General features: G+C 38.0%; 1 protein-coding gene across 4 annotated transcripts in view; it reads left to right on the top strand.

The window, feature by feature from the left end:
• The first annotated feature begins 552 nt into the window (after positions 1-552).
• The window catches only part of TEP1 (telomerase associated protein 1), a 54,249-nt gene continuing 33,846 nt past the window's right edge, over positions 553-20,955 (top strand). For 2 of the 4 annotated variants that reach the window (XM_023498742.2, XM_012544327.3), the window contains exons 1-11: positions 553-1,023; positions 1,705-1,846; positions 3,856-4,131; positions 9,818-10,114; positions 11,905-12,111; positions 12,367-12,501; positions 14,993-15,154; positions 16,403-16,561; positions 17,153-17,230; positions 19,441-19,565; positions 19,842-19,999. In XM_023498742.2, the coding sequence (XP_023354510.1) occupies positions 1,841-1,846; positions 3,856-4,131; positions 9,818-10,114; positions 11,905-12,111; positions 12,367-12,501; positions 14,993-15,154; positions 16,403-16,561; positions 17,153-17,230; positions 19,441-19,565; positions 19,842-19,999 (1,603 nt within the window). In that variant the 5' untranslated portion in view covers positions 553-1,023; positions 1,705-1,840. Of the gene's footprint in view, positions 1,024-1,704; positions 1,847-3,855; positions 4,132-6,855; positions 6,933-9,817; positions 10,115-11,904; positions 12,112-12,366; positions 12,502-14,992; positions 15,155-16,402; positions 16,562-17,152; positions 17,231-19,440; positions 19,566-19,841; positions 20,000-20,955 lie in introns of those variants that run through there. The other 2 variants (XM_023498747.2, XM_023498752.2) reach the window with 2 other exon arrangements.

The following is a 20,955-nucleotide window of genomic DNA, read 5'->3' as shown; positions in this document are numbered from 1 at the left end:
TGTTTCACTAGCCTCATTTATAAAATAGGGATTTTCCTTGCACATCCTTCCTCTGATGGCTGTTGTCAGGAAAGTGCTTTATAAAGCCTAAACCCCTTTAGAAATATTTATTATTGTGTCTATAATTACGGCTTCCCAGTTCAATTCAATAAACATTAAGCGAATATTATATGGATGGAACTTCCAGCCTGGAAGGAAGTCCGACACTTCCTCTCTGTCTTAATTAATTAATTAGTTAATTAATTAAAGACTCTGGGCAAATTACTTAACCCCAACTACCTCAGCCCCCCCCCCATTTTTTTTTAAAACGTTGTTGTTCAGTTATATCTGACCCTTTGTGATGCTGTGCACCATAATATACCAGAACTGTTCATGGGGCTTTCCTGACAAAGACACTGCTTTGCCATTTCCTTCTCCAGTGGATTATGACAAAGAGATCAAGTCCTAGACAGGAAGATTCATTTTCCCGGGTTTTTGCCCAGACCCTGGGCAAGTCACTTAACCCCACTTGCCTCAGTTTCCTCACCTGTAAAATGAGCTGAAAAAGGAAATGGCAAATTACTGAGGTATTTTTTCCCCAAGAAAATTCCAAATGGGGCCAGAAAGAGTGAGACAGGACTGAAAAGACTGCAATCGCCTTTGCCAGGTCCATGCTAATTAATGACCAAGCACGCACAAAAAGGCGAAAGCCGGTCCCCGCCGTCGGGGAGCGCAAGATCTAAAGGGGGAGAAAACAAGCCGACAAGCGTGTACCAAGCGAGCGACGTCAGGATACGTAAGAAGCGGTTAAAAGTGAAGCGCAAAGCCTCTTCTGGCCACGGCGGCGGGGCGGCTACTTCCTGGATCCAGGCCGAGGCTAGCGGGCCCTTTAACGCCAGTTCGCAGTTTTGAGCTGGGCTTTGGCTTCCCAAGAGTCACAGAAGCCCGGAGTTTCGAGTCACACTTGTCTGTGCTGGGGAGGAAAGCTACGGAATAGACCGGCCTGCAGGCCCCAACCCGCGCCCTCCCGAGGGCGAGATCTCAGTAAGTCCTCCTCTCTGGTACCCAGGCTGACCTCAGTCTCTGCCTCCAAGGCTAGCGGGGGGGGAGGGGTTACCGCCCCTCCGGCCCGATCTCTTCTTTCTGTCCGGCAGTTTCCGTCGCCCTCCCTGCCCACACCTAGCTAGTTTAACCTCCCTTCCCAGCAGCCAGGTTCTGCTTCCCGCTCGGGCCGGACCCGGGGCGGCTGGGCTTCTTCCGGGTGCGCCCCGCCCCCAGCCGGGAGGCTTTCCTCCGGCGCTGCGGCTGCAGCAGCCCGCCCCGGAGGGCCTCGGCACAGCTAGCCCCCCTCCCCCTTCCGGCACCCCCGCCCTCCCCTACTGTGGTCTGCTGTGGCAGGGAGCCAGCCAGTCCCCACCGGCGGGAGGGAGGAACTGGAGCCGGGCGCGGGCTGGGCGGGACTTCGCGCCAGCCACGGGGCTGCTGCGGCCAGAATGGGGGCTCCTTAGACCCCCGAGAGAGGGCGCCCCCTGGCGGCGGGAGGCGGAGGCACAGGCAGGAAGTCCTTCCCGCTCGCTGCCCAAAGCTTGCAGTCTGATGCCCTCCTATTTCTTAGCCCTCCAACACGTTGTGGGGAAAAGCCCGATAGATTCATTCCCGTAAACGTATTAGAGTGATTTAAGAGATAAAAATAGTTTGGTGTGTTTGGGGTGTCTGTGTTTCAAGGAGGGGTCGTCTCTGAATCCTTCACGGAGGAGTTCTGGCAGAAAAAGTGACCGGCTGGGAACTAGCCTCTAAGCCCTCCCATGTCTTTGTGCCAGGCGGTTTTACAAGCATCTCTTCTGATCTTCATAACAATGGGATGGAGGTGGTGCTTTTATTCTTATTCTTATTATTCTTATTATATTATAATATTATATTTTTATATTATATTATATATTATATGTTATATAATATTATATTGTTATATTATATTACATTATATATTATATTATATTATATTTTATATTATATTATATAATATTATATTGTTATATTATATTACATTATATTATATATATTATATTTATATTATATTACATTATATATTATATTTTATATTACATTATATTATATATATTATATTATATTATATTTTTATATTATATTATATAATATTATATTGTTATATTATATTACATATTATATTATATTTTTATATTATATTATATAATATTATATTGTTATATTATATTACATTATATTATATATATAATATTATATTATTATATTATATTACATTATATTATATTATATTTTATATTATATTATATAATATTATATTGTTATATTATATTACATTATATTATATATATTATATTGTTATATTACATTATATTATATATATAATATTATATTATATTTTTATTTTATATTATATAATATTATATTGCTATACTATATTATATATATTATATTATATTGTTATGTTATATTACATTATATTATATATATTATATTATATTGTTATATTATATTATATATTATATTATATTGTTATATTATATTATATATTACATTATATTATATTATATTTTTATATTATATTATATATATTTTATATTATATTGTTATATTATATATTACATTATATTATATTATATATTGTTATATTATATTATATATATTATATATTATAATATATTATTGTTATATATTTTTATTTTTATTATTATTATTTTTTAAAATAATTTTTTATTGACAGAAGAGGTGGTGTTTTTATTCCCATTTTCCAACTGAGTAAACAGGGGTTGTGACTTGCCCAGGATTTTTCAGCTAGGAAGTCTAGGGCAGGATTTGAATGGGTCTTTCTGACTCCTGATCCCGAGCTTTATCGATTGTGCCAGTTAACTAGCCCTTTAATAGGACCAGACGCACCAGCAGTGCCACCTTTGCATCGCCTGGAGGACTTAACACCAGCTTCTCTATGCCCCAGAGAACAGGGAGTGGCCCAGAGGGTTATGCTTCTCCCATCCCCCTCCTGCCCAGAGGTAAAAGGAAATGTGCCTGGAGCTAAACCCTTGGAGACTACAGGACTGGAAAGGAAGTTTGATCCTTTACCAAGCCTGGTATCCAGGCTACAAGATTGTACTGTGCATATAGCTTTCCTATTCCAAATGATATATTGATTGAGGTGCCATCTCCTTCTTGAATAAAATTCCCTGAATAAAATTTATTCATTTCCTCAAAAAAAAGTTTAGAGCACTTATTTAAGTTTAATGGCTTGTCCATAATCATACGGCTAGTCGCTGTGCTGAAATTTGAACACAGACCTTTCTGAATATAAAGTCCGGTTTAATGCCCACCATGCCTCCAGCAGTTGGCGTTTTTTAACCATTAATACCATTTAAAATATGTAAATAAATGGAAAAGAGATCCAGGTTAAAGGAATAATATTTCTCATGCTCTTTGTTAGATGACAAAATCCTTCTGGGCAGGAGCCTAGTTGTTTGTTTATTTGTTTTCAGATCCCCAGAATGAACATGGGATCATATTGTAGGGATTTAGTAAAAATTTTCTGAATTTTGATTTGAATATTAACACACAAACAGACTTTTAGTAGAGATCCTTTTCCTTATAGCTCTTATTTTATATCTTTTTTTCTCTTTAGTACTTCTGGGCTCTCTATCCTGATCCCTAGCTTGCCCTCTACTCTTTTCCCTTTCTCCTCTCCCCTCCCCCCAGTACCTTGGATCATTCTAGATTGGAAAACTCTTACCATTGAGTTCTACTTTTTTATGCCCTGAGAAGACAGAATCGCTAGGATGAAAAGTTGGATGGTTCACCTATACCCATCCGTATGGGAGATCTATACACTGAGTCTTTCTCTCTACTCAGGGACCCACCTGCCAGACCAAAACCATGAATAGTAAAGGTTTGGAACCACGTGGACAGTCCGCTGTTCTCTCTGTGGAGAATCGGATCCTGACCCAGCCTTCCAGCCTGGAAAGTACTGCTTCTGCTAGCCACTTGCTTCAGTCCCTCCGGCCATCTCACCTGACTGGGCCTTCCTCGAAGGTCATGGATACCAGAAACCGACTCCTCTTAGAGCCTGCAACTCTGGGCCACTTCACCAAGTGGCCCAAGAGGATTCTGGAAGAAACTAAATCTCTAGTACGGTAACAGCCCCAGGCGCTATTCTTTTTATTTATTTATTTTTTAAGGTTCACCATACCAGTGGTCTTCACATTTTTTTTTTTAATTAAAGCTGTTTATTTTCAAAACATATCCACAGATAATTTCGCAGGTACAATTCTTTTAGACTTTCCTTACTTCCATAGTCTATGCCTCGGTGTCCCCTGTGTGTGCTGTATTGATAGTGGAGCCTGTGTTTTTTCTGGGGGGCAAAGGGGGAAAAAAGGGTCTTCTGTCCTCATCTTAACCTCAGAGCCTCAGTACTGCTCCCATTTCAAATTATTTTTATTTCTTTGTAAAACCTCCCTTATCGCTGGATTATTTGCTGTCTAGGGAAGGGAGGGAGAAAAACTTGGAATATAAAGTTTTGCAAGGGTGAATGTTGAAAACTATCATTGTATGTATTTTAAAAAATAAAAAGCTGGGGCAGCTAGATGATGTAGTAGATAGAGCACCAGGAGGACCTGACTTCAAATGTGACCTCAGACACTTAATGCATCTTAATTTTGTGACCCTGGGCAAGTCACTTAACCCCAATTGCCTCAGCAAAAAAAAACATAAAATAAAAAGTTATTATTATAAAAAAATAATCTCCCTTATCTATATTCTGACTAGACCTCTGCTGTTACTGAGTAGGCCAACCTCTGTCTTACGAGCTTATTATCAAAGGGAGATAGAGCAATGTATCATGTTAGAAAGGGGCATGGCTGGTGGTAGGAATATATTTTTGGTTCCAAGGAGAGTCCTTTAATCAGGCTTTAATCAGTTCTGAGGATACCTACTTCTGCGCCTGTGGCTTGAGGTCATTGCCTCAGGTGGATGAGCAACTTGAGTAGAAGTGTCCAGGAGCCCCAGAGACCAGGCTTATTCCTAAATCCCTGAAGGACTAGGAAAGATGTCCTCCCAGAGCAGAGCTGAGACTGAATAGCCTGATATTGTTCTGTTGGCAGAGCTAGTTAGCAGAATCAAAATAAGGAAATCACTTTGATGGAGCACCCACCAGGATAAATTAGGATCTCATTTCTTTTTTTTTTTTAATTTTTAATTTTTTATTTAATAGCCTTTTATTTACAGGATATATGCATGGGTAACTTTACAGCATTGACAATTGCCAAACCTCTTGTTCCAATTTTTCCCCTCTTACCCCCCACCCCCTCCCCGAGATGGCAGGATGACCAGTAGATGTTAAATATATTAAAATATAAATTAGATATACAATAAGTACTCATGACCAAACCGTTATTTTGCTGTACAAATAGAATCAGACTCTGAAATATTGTACAATTAGCTTGTGAAGGAAATCAAAAATGCAGGTGGGCATAAATATAGGGATTGGGAATTCAATGTAATGGTTTTTAGTCATCTCCCAGAGTTCTTTCTCTGGGCATAGCTGGTTCAGTTCCATTGGAAATGATTTGGTTGATCTCATTGCTGAGGATGGCCAGGTCCATCAAAACTGGTCATCATATAGTATTGTTGTTGAAGTATATAATGATCTCCTGGTCCTGCTCATTTCACTCAGCATCAGTTCGTGTAAGTCTCTCCAGGCCTTTCTGAAATCATCCTGTTGGTCATTTCTTACAGAACAATAATATTCCATAATTTTCATATACCACAATTTATTCAGCCATTTTCCAACTGATGGGCATCCACTCAGTTTCCAGTTTCTAGCCACTACAAACAGGGCTGCCACAAACATTCGTGCACATACAGATCCCTTTCCCTTCTTTATGATAGGATATCATTTCTAAGCAATATTGTGGGAAGCAAAATGGCTTAAGATTCATATTCTCCAAATAGGCTTCATACAGCCCTTCTTTTTTTGTAAGAAACCAGAATGAGATGGATGTAGTTTTCAATGGAAGAAACAACCTCTTTTTTAAAGATAATGGACATCAGACTGTTTTGACTTGGCTCTCTGTAGACATCGCTCTTTGCCCCATGCCTTAAAAAAATCTAATAAAGGTAGACTGAGATACACACTAAGTAAAATCAATGACACACACAGCTTTTAAGAAAGCAGGTCAGATTGGCAAACTCAGGAAGGCCAGTGACTCTAATGAGAAGGACGGAACCTCTTCATTGTTACACAGAAAAGAAGGGATCTTAGAGTTAGAACATTATAACCACACTATGGCTGGCATTCAGGTGGTGAGGTCAATCATGCTTCTCTCTGACAAAGAATTTTAGTTGTTTATAGGACCCATCTGTATCTTGTAATCCTTATTAGGGTATCAAAACTACCAGGCTTGCTGTCTTCTTGGAAAAGATAAATACTCCCCTAATTGTTCAAGGCTGGGCAACAGACAACGTATTTTTTGGGAGATGGTACCAAGTTAATTTATGGGGCTTCCAGACAACAGATGTCCTAGAAGTATCCCAAAGACTACCAGTATGAGAGAAAATAACTTTTTCTTTTAATTATAACTTTAAATTAACTCAGAGGGAAAGCTCAATTCCAGAGCTCAACTCAAGGACATAGAAAGGTGGCTTAGACAGATGCAGATTCAATTATAAAAATCATTACAGTGTACAATCAATTAAATTGTAGAACCAATACAGTAGAAACTAATATAATTTTGATCTTATCCATGGAGTCTTAGAAACATCCTTAGATTCCTCTATCAAGTATTACAAATAACTGTACAACAGGACTGCTATTTGAATCCCTCCACAAATCTTCGCACTTTTCTCTCTTGCTCTCCTGAGGCAATAATCCTGTGCTATGGGCACTCACGTGAATGGAAATTCTGCCTGCCCTTGAGACCCAGAGGTTAATGGTAAATATAATCCTTCCTTCAGATGTAATTAATAATAATAATAATAATAACTAATATTTATATAATGTTAGCTGTATGCCAAGCATTGTACTAAGTGTTTTACAATTATTATCTCATTTGATCCTTGTGAAAACCCTGGGAGGTAGGTGCTGTTTTTATTCCCAATTTGCAAATGAGGAAACTGAGATAAACAGAGGTTAAATATCTTGCCCAGGATCACACAGCTAGAAAGTTTCTGAGATTAGAACTTGGGCCTCCATGACTGCAGACCCAGGATTCTAGCCAGTGTACCACCTACTTGCCCTATTACACATATATGTTCCTGTAAGTACATGTGTGTATAAATATATACATGTAGTAGACATAGAGGGATGTACAGATATGTGTCTCATTGGACATGCTACAGCGTACATTTGAACTTGACATCTCAATCTGCACCTCAAGACTTACCTTAACTACCATTAGAATGGAGCTGGGAAGTCATAGGCCTGGGTTGTAAACTTGATCCAAGCTAACAAGATTGTAATGTCCACGTGGTTTTTCTATAAGAATTGATATATTAGCTAAGGTACTACTTTCTCCTTCCTATTTAAGAGAGACTTCCTCATGAAATTTCTGAAGCATTAACTTAAGACACAATTTGTCTTTGGTCATTAGCACAATTGAAATTAAGATAAAAGTAAGACATAAAGTTCTAAGAATGTTCAACTTATTGTTGAGCCTAATAAAAGGGTTCTTTTAGCTGTTTAGTAGATCAAAAGATGAGGCAAACAGCCTTTTTATAGTTTTGGAAAGGATTTAAGTGCAAAGACCAGGATGTATCACAGATGGAAAACAACCTAAATGGGGCAGCTGGATGGCTCAGTAGATAGAGCACTGACCCTGAAGTCAGGAGGACCTGAATTCAGATGTGAGCTCAGACACTTAAGACTTCCTGGCTGTGTGACCCTGGGTAAGGCATTTAATCTCAATTGCCACACACATACACACACACATAATAGGAAAAAAGAAATATATATTTTTTCCAAAAAAAAAAAAAAAAATTGATTGCAAAGTTTGCACAATCTGAAGTGTCTTTAGATAATGGAAAACGATATAATTGTCTGAAAGTTTGGAATGCAGTTAAAGTACAAAAGCATTTCATCACAATCATATACAGCCTGTTCAGACATTCCTCAATTGATGGACATCCCCTGTTTCCAATTTTTTGCTACCACAAAAAGAGCTGCTGTAAATATATTTGTACATATGGGAACTTTTCCTTTCTTTCTTTGGGAACAGACTTGATAGTGGTATTTCTAGGTCAAAGGATTAGCTCAATTTTTTGGACATTGTACCAAATTATACTCCAAAGTGGTTGGATCAGTTTACAATGCCACCAAGAGTGCATTAGTATCCTTATTTTTCCACTCCTCTCCAGCACTTGTCATTTTCTTTTTCTGTCATATTAACTAATCTGATGGGTGTGATGCGGTACCTCAGAGTTGTTTTAATTTTTATTTCTCCAATTATTAGTGATTTGAGCATTTTTCCATATGATTATTAATAGTTTTGATTTCTTCTTCTGAAAATTACTTTTTTATATTTTTGGCCATTTATCAATTGGAGAATAGCTGTTATTTTTGTTTAACTTGGTTCCAAATATATTTGAGAAATGAGATCTTTATTAGAGAAACTTACTATAGATTTTTTCCCCACTTCCTGCTTTCCTTCTAATTTTGACTGCTTTGATGTTTTTGTGTATGTGTGTGCCAATCCTTTGATTTAATGTAATCAAAATTATCTATTTTATTTCTGTGATCTTCTTTAATTCTTGTTTGGTCATAAACTCTTCTATTATCCATAGATCTAAAAGATAATTTTCCCCATGTTCCCCTAATTTGCTTAGGATACCAATCCTTTTGTCTAAATTACAAACCCATTTTGAGCTTATTCTGGTATATAGTATAAGATAATGATTTCTGCTTAATTTTTGAGAGATTGCTTTCCAATTTTCCTAGCACTTTTTATCAGATGATGAATTCTTGCTCCACTAACTTAGAGCTTTGGGTTTATCATACAATAGATTAGTGTGGTCATTCCCTTCTGCATTAATGTATATCTAATTGGTTCCATCAATAGCTATTTTTCTTATCCAGTAGTTAATTATTTTGATGCTTACTACTTAGTAGTCATATAGTATAGTATAGTATAGCCTAGTATACTAAACTGCCTTCCTTTGTGTTTTTTTTTCATGGATTCCCTTGATATTCTTGACTTTTAGTTTCTCCAGATGAAATTTGTTATTATTTTTCTATCTCTATGAAATAATTCTTTTGTTGTTGGACTCATGTGGCCCTGGATAAGTAAATTAATTTAGGTCATATTGACATTTTTATTATATTGGCTCAGCTTACCTACAGATTGCCCATATCTATCTACTTATTTTGGTCTGTATATGAAAAGTGTTTTGTAATATATATTCACATAGTTCTTATATGTTTTGGCAGGTAGATTCCCAAGTATTTCATATTCTCTGCAGCTATTTCAAAGGGAATTTTTCTTTCTATCTCTTCCTGCTGGTTTTGTTGATACATTTCATGTTTTCTTAACTTAAATTCGAAAGTTACCATGAAAACTGCCTTTTGGTGCACATTGTCTTCTCCTCCAGCTCCATCTTTTTTCTCCTTTATGCCCCCAGCTTCTCTCTCCCCAGACATCTTTCATTCTTGTTTGCTATTCTTCCCAATTAGTAGTACCTCTGGAAGGCTGATCTCAGTCCAGAAAACTTTTCTGAACTGGTTCTGCCTGTTTGTCTCCTGAATTGACAGGACAGCTGGGGTGAAAAACTGAATGGTTTTCACCTGACCAGAGAATCTATATACTGAATCTTTCTCTTCTTTCAGGAATCTACATGTCAGTCACAAACTGTGAAGAAGCAAGGTTTAGAACTGTTTGGACGGCCAACTGTTCTCTCTCTGGAGAACCACATCCTGGCCCAGCCACCCAGCCATCTACTTCAGTGCTTCCAACCATCGCACCTGACTAAGCCTTCCCTAAAGTGCATGGGTACCACTAATCACCTCCTCTCAGAACCTGCAGCTTATAGGAACCAACACTTCCCTCTGGCATCCTGCCCTGGAGGGACCCTGGATTACTCTGCTCTATGCTCCAAGGGGACTCTGGAAGCAACTAAATCTCTGGTAACACCCCAGCCACTAATCTTTACCCCAAGAGTTCTTCTTAGGCATTCCTTGCCCTCATATTTCTGGGCTTTATTGTGCCATGACTAATGCTTTGGGTACATGTGTGTATACTTGTCTGTTGAGTCCTTTGCGAAACGCAGAGATTTTACAGTAATAGTATTCGGGACTCTAGAATCCTGAAACATTTCTGAGCAAGAAGAGATGTTGCCAAGAGCAAGATTTAAGAATGGAAGTATGCTTTGAACTGAAAGTCTATACCCAATTTGGTCTGACTCCGGAGTGACAGAGAGAATGTAGAATAGTGGATAGGGCATTGGACTTGGAGTTAGGAAAACCTGAGCTAAACTTATTAGCATTATCATTTGGCATAGTGGCTGGCACATAATAAATAATAAATGTTTTTTGACTAATTTGTTAATTAATGTATGACTACATTATGCTCTATGCTTCAGTATTGTCATCCATAAAAATAAGTTGGGCACAATTGCTTCTAAATATATCATTCTCTGAACCTTTTATTGTCTGAAGCAGGCTCCTATATCATGAAATTCATTTCTGTGTGAAAATAGCAAAGAAATGGGAAAAGCACTTTCCTCACAGACTTCTAAGAATTAGGATCTTATCCTCAAGCTTTCGGGAAAGCAAACTAAGAATTACAGCCCCCAAATAAGGAAAAATCTTTATCTTTTTTCATGAAACCCAAATGTTCCATATTTTGAAAGGGTTTCTCTTCAAAATGTCCCTCTCTATTAATACTTTCCTATATATTTTATTAGAAAAGTTTCTCTCCAAAAGTAGTGATGGAATACAATCGTCAGTTATGGTATAGCCTTTCAAGATTGTATAGGTCAATGAATGAGGGAGAGGTGGGAAGGAAGGAGAGAATTTAGAAAGTTAAAAAGGAAAAAAAAAGATAAAATTTAAGAAAGAAAGATGGATAAAGCCCTGAAGTCAAGAGGATCTGGGTTCAAATCTGGCTTCAGACACTTAATACTTCCTAGCTGTGTGACCCTGGGCAAGTCACTTATCCCCAATTACCTCAGCCAAAAAAAAAAAAAAAGATTGTTTTGGAATCATGGTGCTCTATCTAAGCTCTTTTCAGTCATATCTCATTGTTACATGGCATCTTAGAAACATGCTTATATTTAGACTTCCAGTGTTTTGTTATTTTGTTAAATAACAAATAACAGAACTACAGTCATACCTCCACATGGTTTTTTTTTTCCTTTGTTGTGCTTCTGATATATTATCCTACTTTCCTACTGTTCCTCCAAACCAGAAGTTCCCAGGGTTTCACCCAGGATTGTCCTTAAAGCCCAGAGACAAATGGGGAATGTAGTCCTTCCTTCAAGTGTTCCCTATTAAATATACTAGCCCTTACATATCTGTAGTTTATAGACAAGAATGCTGATAATATTATATGTTCCTATCTATTTTTATGGACATGGCACAACTTAAGTCTGAACTTGACATCCTCATTAGTATAGCAAGGCTAGCATAGTGTTTACATAAACCATCAAAAGGAACTATTGGGAGCAGGTGAGCTTCCATTCTGTGCCCTCAGTTCTTCATAGTGTTAGTGTGGGAAGGGACCCACAAGTGGGAAATTAAGAAGATTCTAAAAATCAGGGTGATTGATATGTAGAGTCGGGACCTGATTCTGAAGGAGGAAAGTGGTTTGCCAGAAAGTGGTTCTCAAGTCTCCCCCTGCCTCCTTTCCCTGTCCTTTCTGGATAGAGTCAGTTCAAGGATTTGTCTGTGAGTGAAATGTCTCTTCCATCCCTCAGGATACCTGGTCCCTCTTCAGGGAAGAAGAACAAAAGCAGCAGAAAGAAGAAGAAGAAGAGGAGGGAAAGCAAGCAGAGGAAGCCATTCCTTTTTATAACTTAAGCTTAGGGGAAGAAAATGTGTCAGAAGAGCCGACTCTGGAGCTGGCTGCAGGGGACTCTGATGCCCAACCCGAGACCATGGACCAGGCTTTGCAAAACAAGAAGGTGAAGGACTTCAAGGGTGGGGGAAAGGGGGAGAATGGGACTGGAACCAGAATCAAGGTATAGGAATGCTTCCTGGAGTTACCATTTCTCACTGGATTGGAGGAACCCATACTAAAGGGATAGCTGTAAATTTGTAGTCCTCAACATCACCTTGCAGACTTGATTGAGTTGGCGTATCATTAAGTCTCAGTGTTGCAGTCCTTGCCCAGAGAGACCTGTGCTTATCTCCTGCCTCTCTTCCATCCTTCCCCCAAGATGCTGCTCATTACCCAGCTGTGCTGTGCTCTGTCCTCCAAGGCAAATCTGTCGGAGGCTGAAGACTCCACCCGGAAGTTCCTGCTTCAACTCTGCACAGACCTTGCCCTTTTAGAGCCTGAGTTCATTCTCAAGGTACTTGGTGGGAATGATTTGGGATTTGTTAGGGAATGATGAGTTTTACCTTAGAGAACCTGTCCCTTATGAAGTGTGTGAGTGTGTCTTTATGGAGTGTGTCTTTAGGAAATAAAGGAAATCTGGATGAAGCTAAGAGTCCAGGCTACAGGAGTATATTCCTTCAATCAACAAATGTTGAATCTATGTGTAAGAAACTGTCCTAGGTGCTGAAGTGATTTGAAGAGGATATCCCAGTTCTAAACTTCATGGAGTTTACAATTGAGTTAGGGAGATGATATGTTTACAAATAATTAGTTTTTGTTAAGGGTCATGTGGATGATATAGACAGTGCATATTATTGCAGTTTAGCAATTTGTGATTAGAAATGACTTCATGAAAAGATGGGACTTTGAAGGATGAAATGATCCTGATTAGTGAAGATGGAGAGTACAAGGCAAAAGGCATGAACAAAGATAAAGGAGAAAAAAGACAACCTGGATTTGGGAGACTATTACATAGATGAGTAATGGTTACAGTCAGAAATATAACTAGTGATTTTGATGTTGAGTACTGATACTACAAAATGTGTTTGGGGCAAGGAACAGAAAAAAAAAAACAAACCTTCATACCAACTATTTAAAGTAAATCCACACTGGACTCTTTGAGATGATAGTCTCGTCCAACCCTGGAACCAAACATGGATCCGTTGGTCCCAGTATTTCTCTCCATTTAATAAACTATTGAATTGGTCTCTAAAAAAAAAAATAAAAATAAAAAAAAATAAAGTAAATCCAGCTGCAGAGATTGACCACAAACATGGATTCAGACTTCAGTGCAATTTGGAGAAAGAGGTCCAAGGACAGTACTTCATATAGAGGGGATAGATACACTGGTACTCTGGCCCATGTCCCCAAGAAATTGGAGAGTTGTTGTTAGGTAGCATGCTGCCAGGAGAGGGAACAGGATGAGGCTAGGATGGAGAGGAGACTAAGAGTTCATACTACTGACTAGTCTTCTTAACTAGGCGCTAAACTGAATTTGTAATACATTTTTATTTATATTTGGGGGTTTTCAACCACCATAATTTATCCTCCCTCCAGAAAGCCATCTTACATAGCAAATAGTATTTTTTTAAGACAAAAAAAAAAAGATGAAAAAAAGTTAGCATAGCTGACTAATACAAAAAAATTCTAAAAAGATGTGTGATATGCAGCATTTGTGGATCTTCAATCTGTGCTAAGAGATGGGGTGTGGGAGTATCTTCTGTCTCTTCTTGTTCTTTATAATTTTGGAGCATTCACTTTGGTCTTTTCTTTTTGGAGGGAGGGAAGTGATTCTTTCCCTTTACATTGTTGTACTCATTTATTTTCTTTATTCTGCTTACTTTACATCAATTCATTTAGATCTTTCCATATTTCTCTGTATTCATTACATTATTTCTTAAAGGACAATAACATTCCATTACATTCATCTACCACAGTAATTTAGCCATTCCCTAATTGATAAGTATCTACCAATTGTTTGTTTGTTATTATCAAAAGTGCTGCTATAAATATTTTCGTGTATTCAGAAACTTTCTTTTTATCAATGGCTTCCTTTGAATATATACTTACTTAATAATGAAATCTCTGGGTCAAAGGATATGGGTGTTTTAATTCACTTTGCATAATTCCAGATTGCTTTCAAAAACAAAATGATTATAGTGTTTCACAGTTCCAACAACAATTTGTTTTTATTTTCTGAAGTACTAATGCTGTTGGTGCCTTCTAAATTTCATCATCCTTCGGCAAATCCTCAGTTGAAGCTCTAGCTAGAACCTGTAGAAGAGAAAAGGAAGAGATACTGCTAGAAAGATACTTTGGGTTCAGTTTTACAAAGGGCATTGAATTCCAGATTACCAAATTGGGATTTTATCCTGTAGACTCGAGTTTTTTAAACTGTGGTTCATGATTTCACATGGGGTCTCATAACTAAATGTGGGGTTTGCAAAATTATAATTATCAGAAAATGTTTAATTTATATACCTATATGCCTGGGGTCACGTAAAAAGGAGTCATGAGTGGAAAAAGTTTAAGAAGAACAAAAGGAACTATTTTAATTTTTTTTAAGTTAGTTTTCCTTTTTCAGTTTTTCATTTCCAAATTCTCTTCCTTCCCTTTCTCACTCCCTTCCCAATGAGAAGACAAGAAAAACAAAACACATTACAAATATTTATAGTCATACACAACAAATTCCTTCGTTGGCCATGATACCTCTACCCGCCTCTAAAAAGAAAGAAAAGAAAATGTGCTTCTGTTTGAACTTGGAAATCTATACATCATTTCTTAACCTGAAGGTGGATAATATACTTCATCATGAGCCCTTTGGAACTGTGGTTGCTCTTTGTGTGATTAGAGTTACAAATAGCTGTTTTGAGGAGAGATCAAAATAGAGGTTTAAGAATTCTGGGAAGTATTAATAAGTGAAGAAATCAATGTCTCAGTCTGACCTCTTCCACCTTGTGTTCTAGGCATCCCTGTATGCACGACAACAGCTCAACATTCGAGATATAGCCATCATGGTTCTAGCTATAGCTGCCTATCTACCTGCTTGTCGTCCCTATGTGAGGAGATATTTTTGTGCTATTGTGCAGCTCCCTTCTGACTGGATGCAGGTGGCTCGGTTTTTCCAGGTATGTCCAAGATGGGATCCTTAGCCTTCTTTTGCCTTCACTCTTTATCTTTTGTCCTCACTCTCATTGAGTTCTCTTCCCTTTGACTCAGCTATTATCTATAGCCAGAGAGAATCTTTTTACTCCTAGGTCTCCACTATTGACTCTGTTATTATTCCCCCTTCTTTAGGCAGGATTACCACTCCTTGGCACATATAGGTAGGAAGGAAATAATCAATAAGCATTTATTAAGCACTTAGTATATGTCAGGTAGCACTGGGCTAAGCTCTTTACAAATATTATCTGATTTGATCCTCACAGCCATTCTTGGTGTAGATATTATTATCTTTATTTAAAGTTGATAACCCTGACTCAGACAGAGGTTAAGAGTGACACAGGTATTAATAAATCTAAATTCAGGTCTTCCTGAATGCCAGCCTAGGGCTCTATCCACTGTGCCACCTAGCTGCATCAATGCTTCTCTTATTTTGTAAGACTTTCTTGGATTGCCCCAGGTTTATCTTTCTAGTATCTCTCATTATTTCTACTCTACTGGAAAACCCTTATATTTCCCTAAGATTGTGGCATTTCAGAACTTGAACAGACAATCTTCTCACAGATGGAAAACCTGTGGCCCAGAGAGATAGAACAGTTTGCCCAAGTTCACACAGTTTACCAAACTAGGACCCAATTTTCTGACTTTCTGGCCAGGTTTCTTTGTTTCAAAAAAATAAATAAATAAATTCACCAGCAACCATATCTAAATATAAGCTAACATTTTACTTCTTTTCTTCTCTATTTCTCCAGTTCTTTTCCTTCAGACTCACATAAGCTTATCTCTGGGCTGCTGTATTTTCATGATTTTTGTATGACGTCTTTTTCTGACAAATTGTCCTGAGTGATCAACCCTTGAAACTTTTCAAGGTCATAAGGAAAGTAGTGATACAGCTAGGACTAGAATCCAGGTGTGTCTTATCTGGTATATTTCCACTGTATGATACTGACTCCCTTAAAACAACAACAGATTCTATTCTGTCTTCATTGAAGCTATAGCATAGAGGATATTCATAGTCTGACCTAAAGCCTGCTTCCTTTCTGTCTTCTTGTGGACCCTTGTCTTCTGCCTTCCTTTTTCCCACTCTGCTTGATGTCCTCCTGACCTGTCAGTTCATTATCCCTTCAGTGCTCTAACTCTGTGTTTTGACTCACTCTCTCCATTCTCAGTGTATTGGAGTTTGAGGCCAGTCTCACTTCTTTTCTTACTATCAGAGCCTGGCTGAGGAGCCCAATAGGAAGCTGGCACCTCTGCCTGCCTGTCTCCGTGCTGCCATGACGGACAAATTTGCCCAGTTTGACGAGTACCAGTTGGCTAAGTACAATCTTCGGAAACACCGGGCTAAGAAAAGTCACCAGCGCCCCCGACGTCCCGTCAGTGACTTTTCCTCCCTACAATGATAGATATAATTTGTTCCCCTTTCCCTTTGTGATTTCCTAGGAAAAATAAGTCAGGAACTATTTGACCTCTGGGGAGATGTAGGCTGAGCAATCACTTCCCTAAGAGTTACTAATCAGCTGGGAACAAAAGGGGCCAGACAAGTCAGAGGGGATTGGGGTGATGTGAGAAGAGAGCATCCTCTTCCTAAAACTGGGGAACTAGGTCAGTCAGCAAATAAACATTTATAAAATGCCTACTGCATGCGAAGTGCTGGGGATAAAAATACAAAAAAGAGATATCCTCTGCCCTCAAAGAACTTACAACCTAATGGGGGAAGACAACACAAAAGGAATCTGGAAAGCGAGTGGGTAGAAAGGGAAAGTACCCCAAGAGGGCATCATAGAGAAATCCAAAAGAGTGTAAGCTTCAGTAGGAATTGGTTGGCCTGGACTGGAAGCTTTGGGGAGCTCTCCAGTTTACCCTGTGGTGACCAAAGCATAGAACTGAGACTTCACTGCTAGAGAAGGGCACCAGGATGCTAAGGATGAACAATACCTTTATGAGTACTTTCTTGTCCACTATAGAAGTCAGAAAAGGTGTGCCAAAGGAAGTGGTATAACTCGACTATAATATACAAGACCTTTTATAATCATCAAAAATCGGTGAGTTCCTGGTCACAGAATACTCTGTGGTGGGGGTAATGGGGTGGGGTGGGATGGGATGCATGGTATTTGTCCAGAACTGTTCATAGTGAAATAGGGGAGACACATGTTACAGTATCTTAGGTGATGGCAGTTATCTGGATTGAGTTTATTGTATTTTATTTATTTAATATTTTCCCCAGTTACATTCACAAAAATTTTTTTCATTTGTTTTTAAATTTTTTTATACAAAACATTTCCATAAGAATCAAGTTGTGGGGGGAAAAAACAACATAGATCTCTCACCCTACTGAAAATAAAAACCCTCAAGAAAAATTAAGTTTAAAAAAGAGAGAGATAGAGAATGCTTCAATCTGCATTCAGATAAACTCAGTTTCTTCTATGGGTATGGATAGGATTTTTCACTGGATTGAGTTTCTAAGTGGATCAAGAATGTGTACATTTCTTTTCCCTTCATTTCACTCTTTCTTAATATATTCTGTTGCCACCAGGTGTCAGGTAAGTAGGTCTCCTCAGGTAAATGAACTCATGATGTCAAGACCTGGTGTTGTTCCCCAAGAAAATTAAAGTAATAATCTGTCAGAAAATTTTAATAACTTTTTATTTTTTTCCATATACATGCAAAGATAGTTTCCAGCATTCACGTTTACAATACCTTGTGTTTCAAATTTTTCTTCCTTCTTCCCATCCCCTTCCATAGACAGCAAGCTATCCAACATAGGTTAAATATGTCCAGTTCTTCTAAACATATTTCCATATTTGTCATGCTGCACAAGAAAAATCAGATCAAAAGAGGAAAATAAAACACGAGAGAAAGGAAAAATGAAGCAAGCAAATAACAATGACAAAAGGTGAAAATAGAATAGTTTCCATTTTCTCTAGATGTGGATGGCACTTTCCATCACATGTCTGTTGGAATTGTCTTGAATTGTTGAAAAGAGCCGAGTCCATCCAGTTGATCATCACATAATCTTGTTGTTGCTGTATACAATGTTCTCTTGGTTCTACTCACTTCACTTGGCATTAGTTCATGTAAATCATTCCAGGCTTTTCTGAAATCATCCTGTTTGTCATTTTTTATAGAACAATAATGTTGCATTACGTTCATATACCATAATTATTCAGTCATTCTCCAACTGAAGGGCATCCACTCAATTTCTAGTTCCTTGTCATTAAAAAAAGGGCTGCTACAAACATTTTTGTGAATGTGGTTCCTTTTCCCTTTTTTTAAAAATGATCTCTTTGGGATACAAATCCAGTAGAAACACTGCTGGACCAAAGAATATTATGCCAGAAATTTCAGTGACCATTGCAGTGGTACACTTTGTTTTGGAAATGTCTTATAGAAAAATAATGTGTAAATAAAAGGCTATTAAATAAAAAAAAAAAAAGAAAGAAAAATAATGTGGAGTTCCCTGAAGCATATTGATTAAGTGACTTGCCCATTGTGACACAGCTATTCACTATTTGGATTTAAACCAAGGTCTTTCTTTCTGTAAATTGATACTCTATATATGTTAATCTCACTATACTGCCTCTACAGGAAATTTAAATAAATAGATGAGCCAGTGAATGGACACAAAAAGTTTTCATTTTACTCATAAAATTGATAATATTATTAAAGCTTAAATAATTAGACTAAGCATGTAACAAAATAGGAAATGTTTGCAGAACAGAAGGAAAAAAACCTGCTAAATTTTCAGGATAACTGTCTATGACATCTTCAGACTTATGTTCTATAATCTGTTTTCTCAAATCTTTTTTCACACTGTAACTTTTCTCGTTAGTCTGATAATTTACCCCAAATTTGGTTTGTTTTCCTTCAGAGAAAAATTTCAACATCCAATTTCTGTTAGTTTTCTGTTTTTCTCATAATCATCTTGCTCCAGTGCCTTAGTTGTTCAGTAGATCTGAAGGAAACTAAAATTTTTTTCAATCTGCCTCAGAAGATTCTGTTTGCTTTTTCCCTTATTTAATAGATAAGACCATCACATGTCAACTATTTACAACTGTAACATGCACAGAAGAGACAGTGATAGCCAAGTGTTTTGATCTTGTAAAAGTAACACAGTTTAATACTCATTTCCTTCTGGGGGCAGGATGGGGAGAATAATTGAGGATCCAAGATATAGAACTAAAGTTCCCTGTTCTTCCTGAGGCATGGCCATGAATGAAAATATTCTTTTGGGGCCTTCCATGTATCCCTACAGTTTATGAGAGCCTATCATGCAGAACCAGTGAAAAAGAAACCATCAGATTTTACACTGAAGAAGTTGATACAGAGATTGCATATCAGGGACCCTGTGCAGAATGTCAAGGCCCTGCTGGGTTGCAGGTGAGTTAGATATAGCCCTGATTCCCAGAGCCCACACACCTGAAATCACATCAGAGCATTCAGCTCCCTCATAGCCCTTTACTCTTAAATTTGTTTTATCCATGTCCTCAACTCTAGGGTTTAAGACCTAGTCAATAATGACTAGGCAGCTTTGGCTCAAGCGTTTTGCTAATTACACTGCAGACCCCTTTCTTCTTCAAGTTCATTCCTAGCTACACAGTATTAGAAATCTGTCATACTAAAAGTATCTTCTGTCTGTTTTCCACCTTATCCCAGGTATCCTTCAGATATGCAGTCCTTTGCCCGGAGCCGTCTACCTGGTCCCTGGGATTTCAGCAGAGCTGGGACCCGGATGAAGCTCCCACAGCCAGAGACCTGGGATCGAGTGTTGAGCCAGAAGGGGAACAAAGCCTCTGTCTGGGAGGGGCTCATTGGTAAAAACTAACTCTCCCTATTTAAATCACATTTATGGCCCACTCTTCTTTATATATAATCTAAGCCTTGTGAAGAGTATCTCTTTACAATTCTCTCTGTGTGATGTTCCATTACTGAGATAGGGTTGAATTTGCAAGATATACTATCTGGTAGCTGGTTGGGTCTTCTGGGGGCTTCCACCTATTGTACAGTAGTACCTGTTGAGGAAGAATACAGTTAAGCTCTTTCTTAATTAATACCTTATAGTATTTTGCACACACTCCAGTCTATGTTCTCTTTATAAAAGTAGGACAAATCTTATGAAAATGGCCATCACATTTGTATTCTTTCAATTTAAAAGAAAGTACTGTTTGAATCCTTTAGGAAGAAATATAACAAACAAGGGCAGATTGTTGTCTGATTTTTATTTTTTATGGTATACATGATAACTTGTTACCTTGTTTTGGGCTTCATGTGTTGTGTATGCTTTTGGTTAAATTCCCTGAGGAGGAATCACAATTACACAAATGTGGATCTCTACCAGAACCACCACTTCTTGGTTTACTGAGAACATAAGATGAAGTAACTAGGTTGTTAAATGTGCTGCCTTGATCGTTAGGGCTTTGCAATTTCAACTATCCCATCTGCCCAGAGAGATAATAAATTTACTCCTGAATCTGAGGAGAATTTATTGTTACCTTAGAAGTTTTCCCTTCCTGTTTAGGAGGCCTTTCTTCTTGACATATACTTTCTCTTGGCTCCCTTTCTATTGTTTTTCATATCCCATGGGATCTTAGGAGAGATGAAGCCAGGTTCCTTTCATGTATTTGACTTTGGGAAATACAAATGACTATTTCTATACTAAGTTCACCATAAATCCAGTCTGGTAAATGGTGTTGATCACCAGCTTATCTATGGGGTAGCTAAATATAGCAGTATTATCTTGAAAGGTCACGGTAAATGATCCTAATTCCTC

The sequence above is a fragment of the Sarcophilus harrisii genome, chromosome 2 (assembly GCF_902635505.1).
Source record: "Sarcophilus harrisii chromosome 2, mSarHar1.11, whole genome shotgun sequence".
NCBI lineage: Eukaryota > Metazoa > Chordata > Mammalia > Dasyuromorphia > Dasyuridae > Sarcophilus > Sarcophilus harrisii.
Note: the sequence above shows the minus strand (reverse complement) of the source record. Positions and strands in the feature narration are given on the sequence as shown.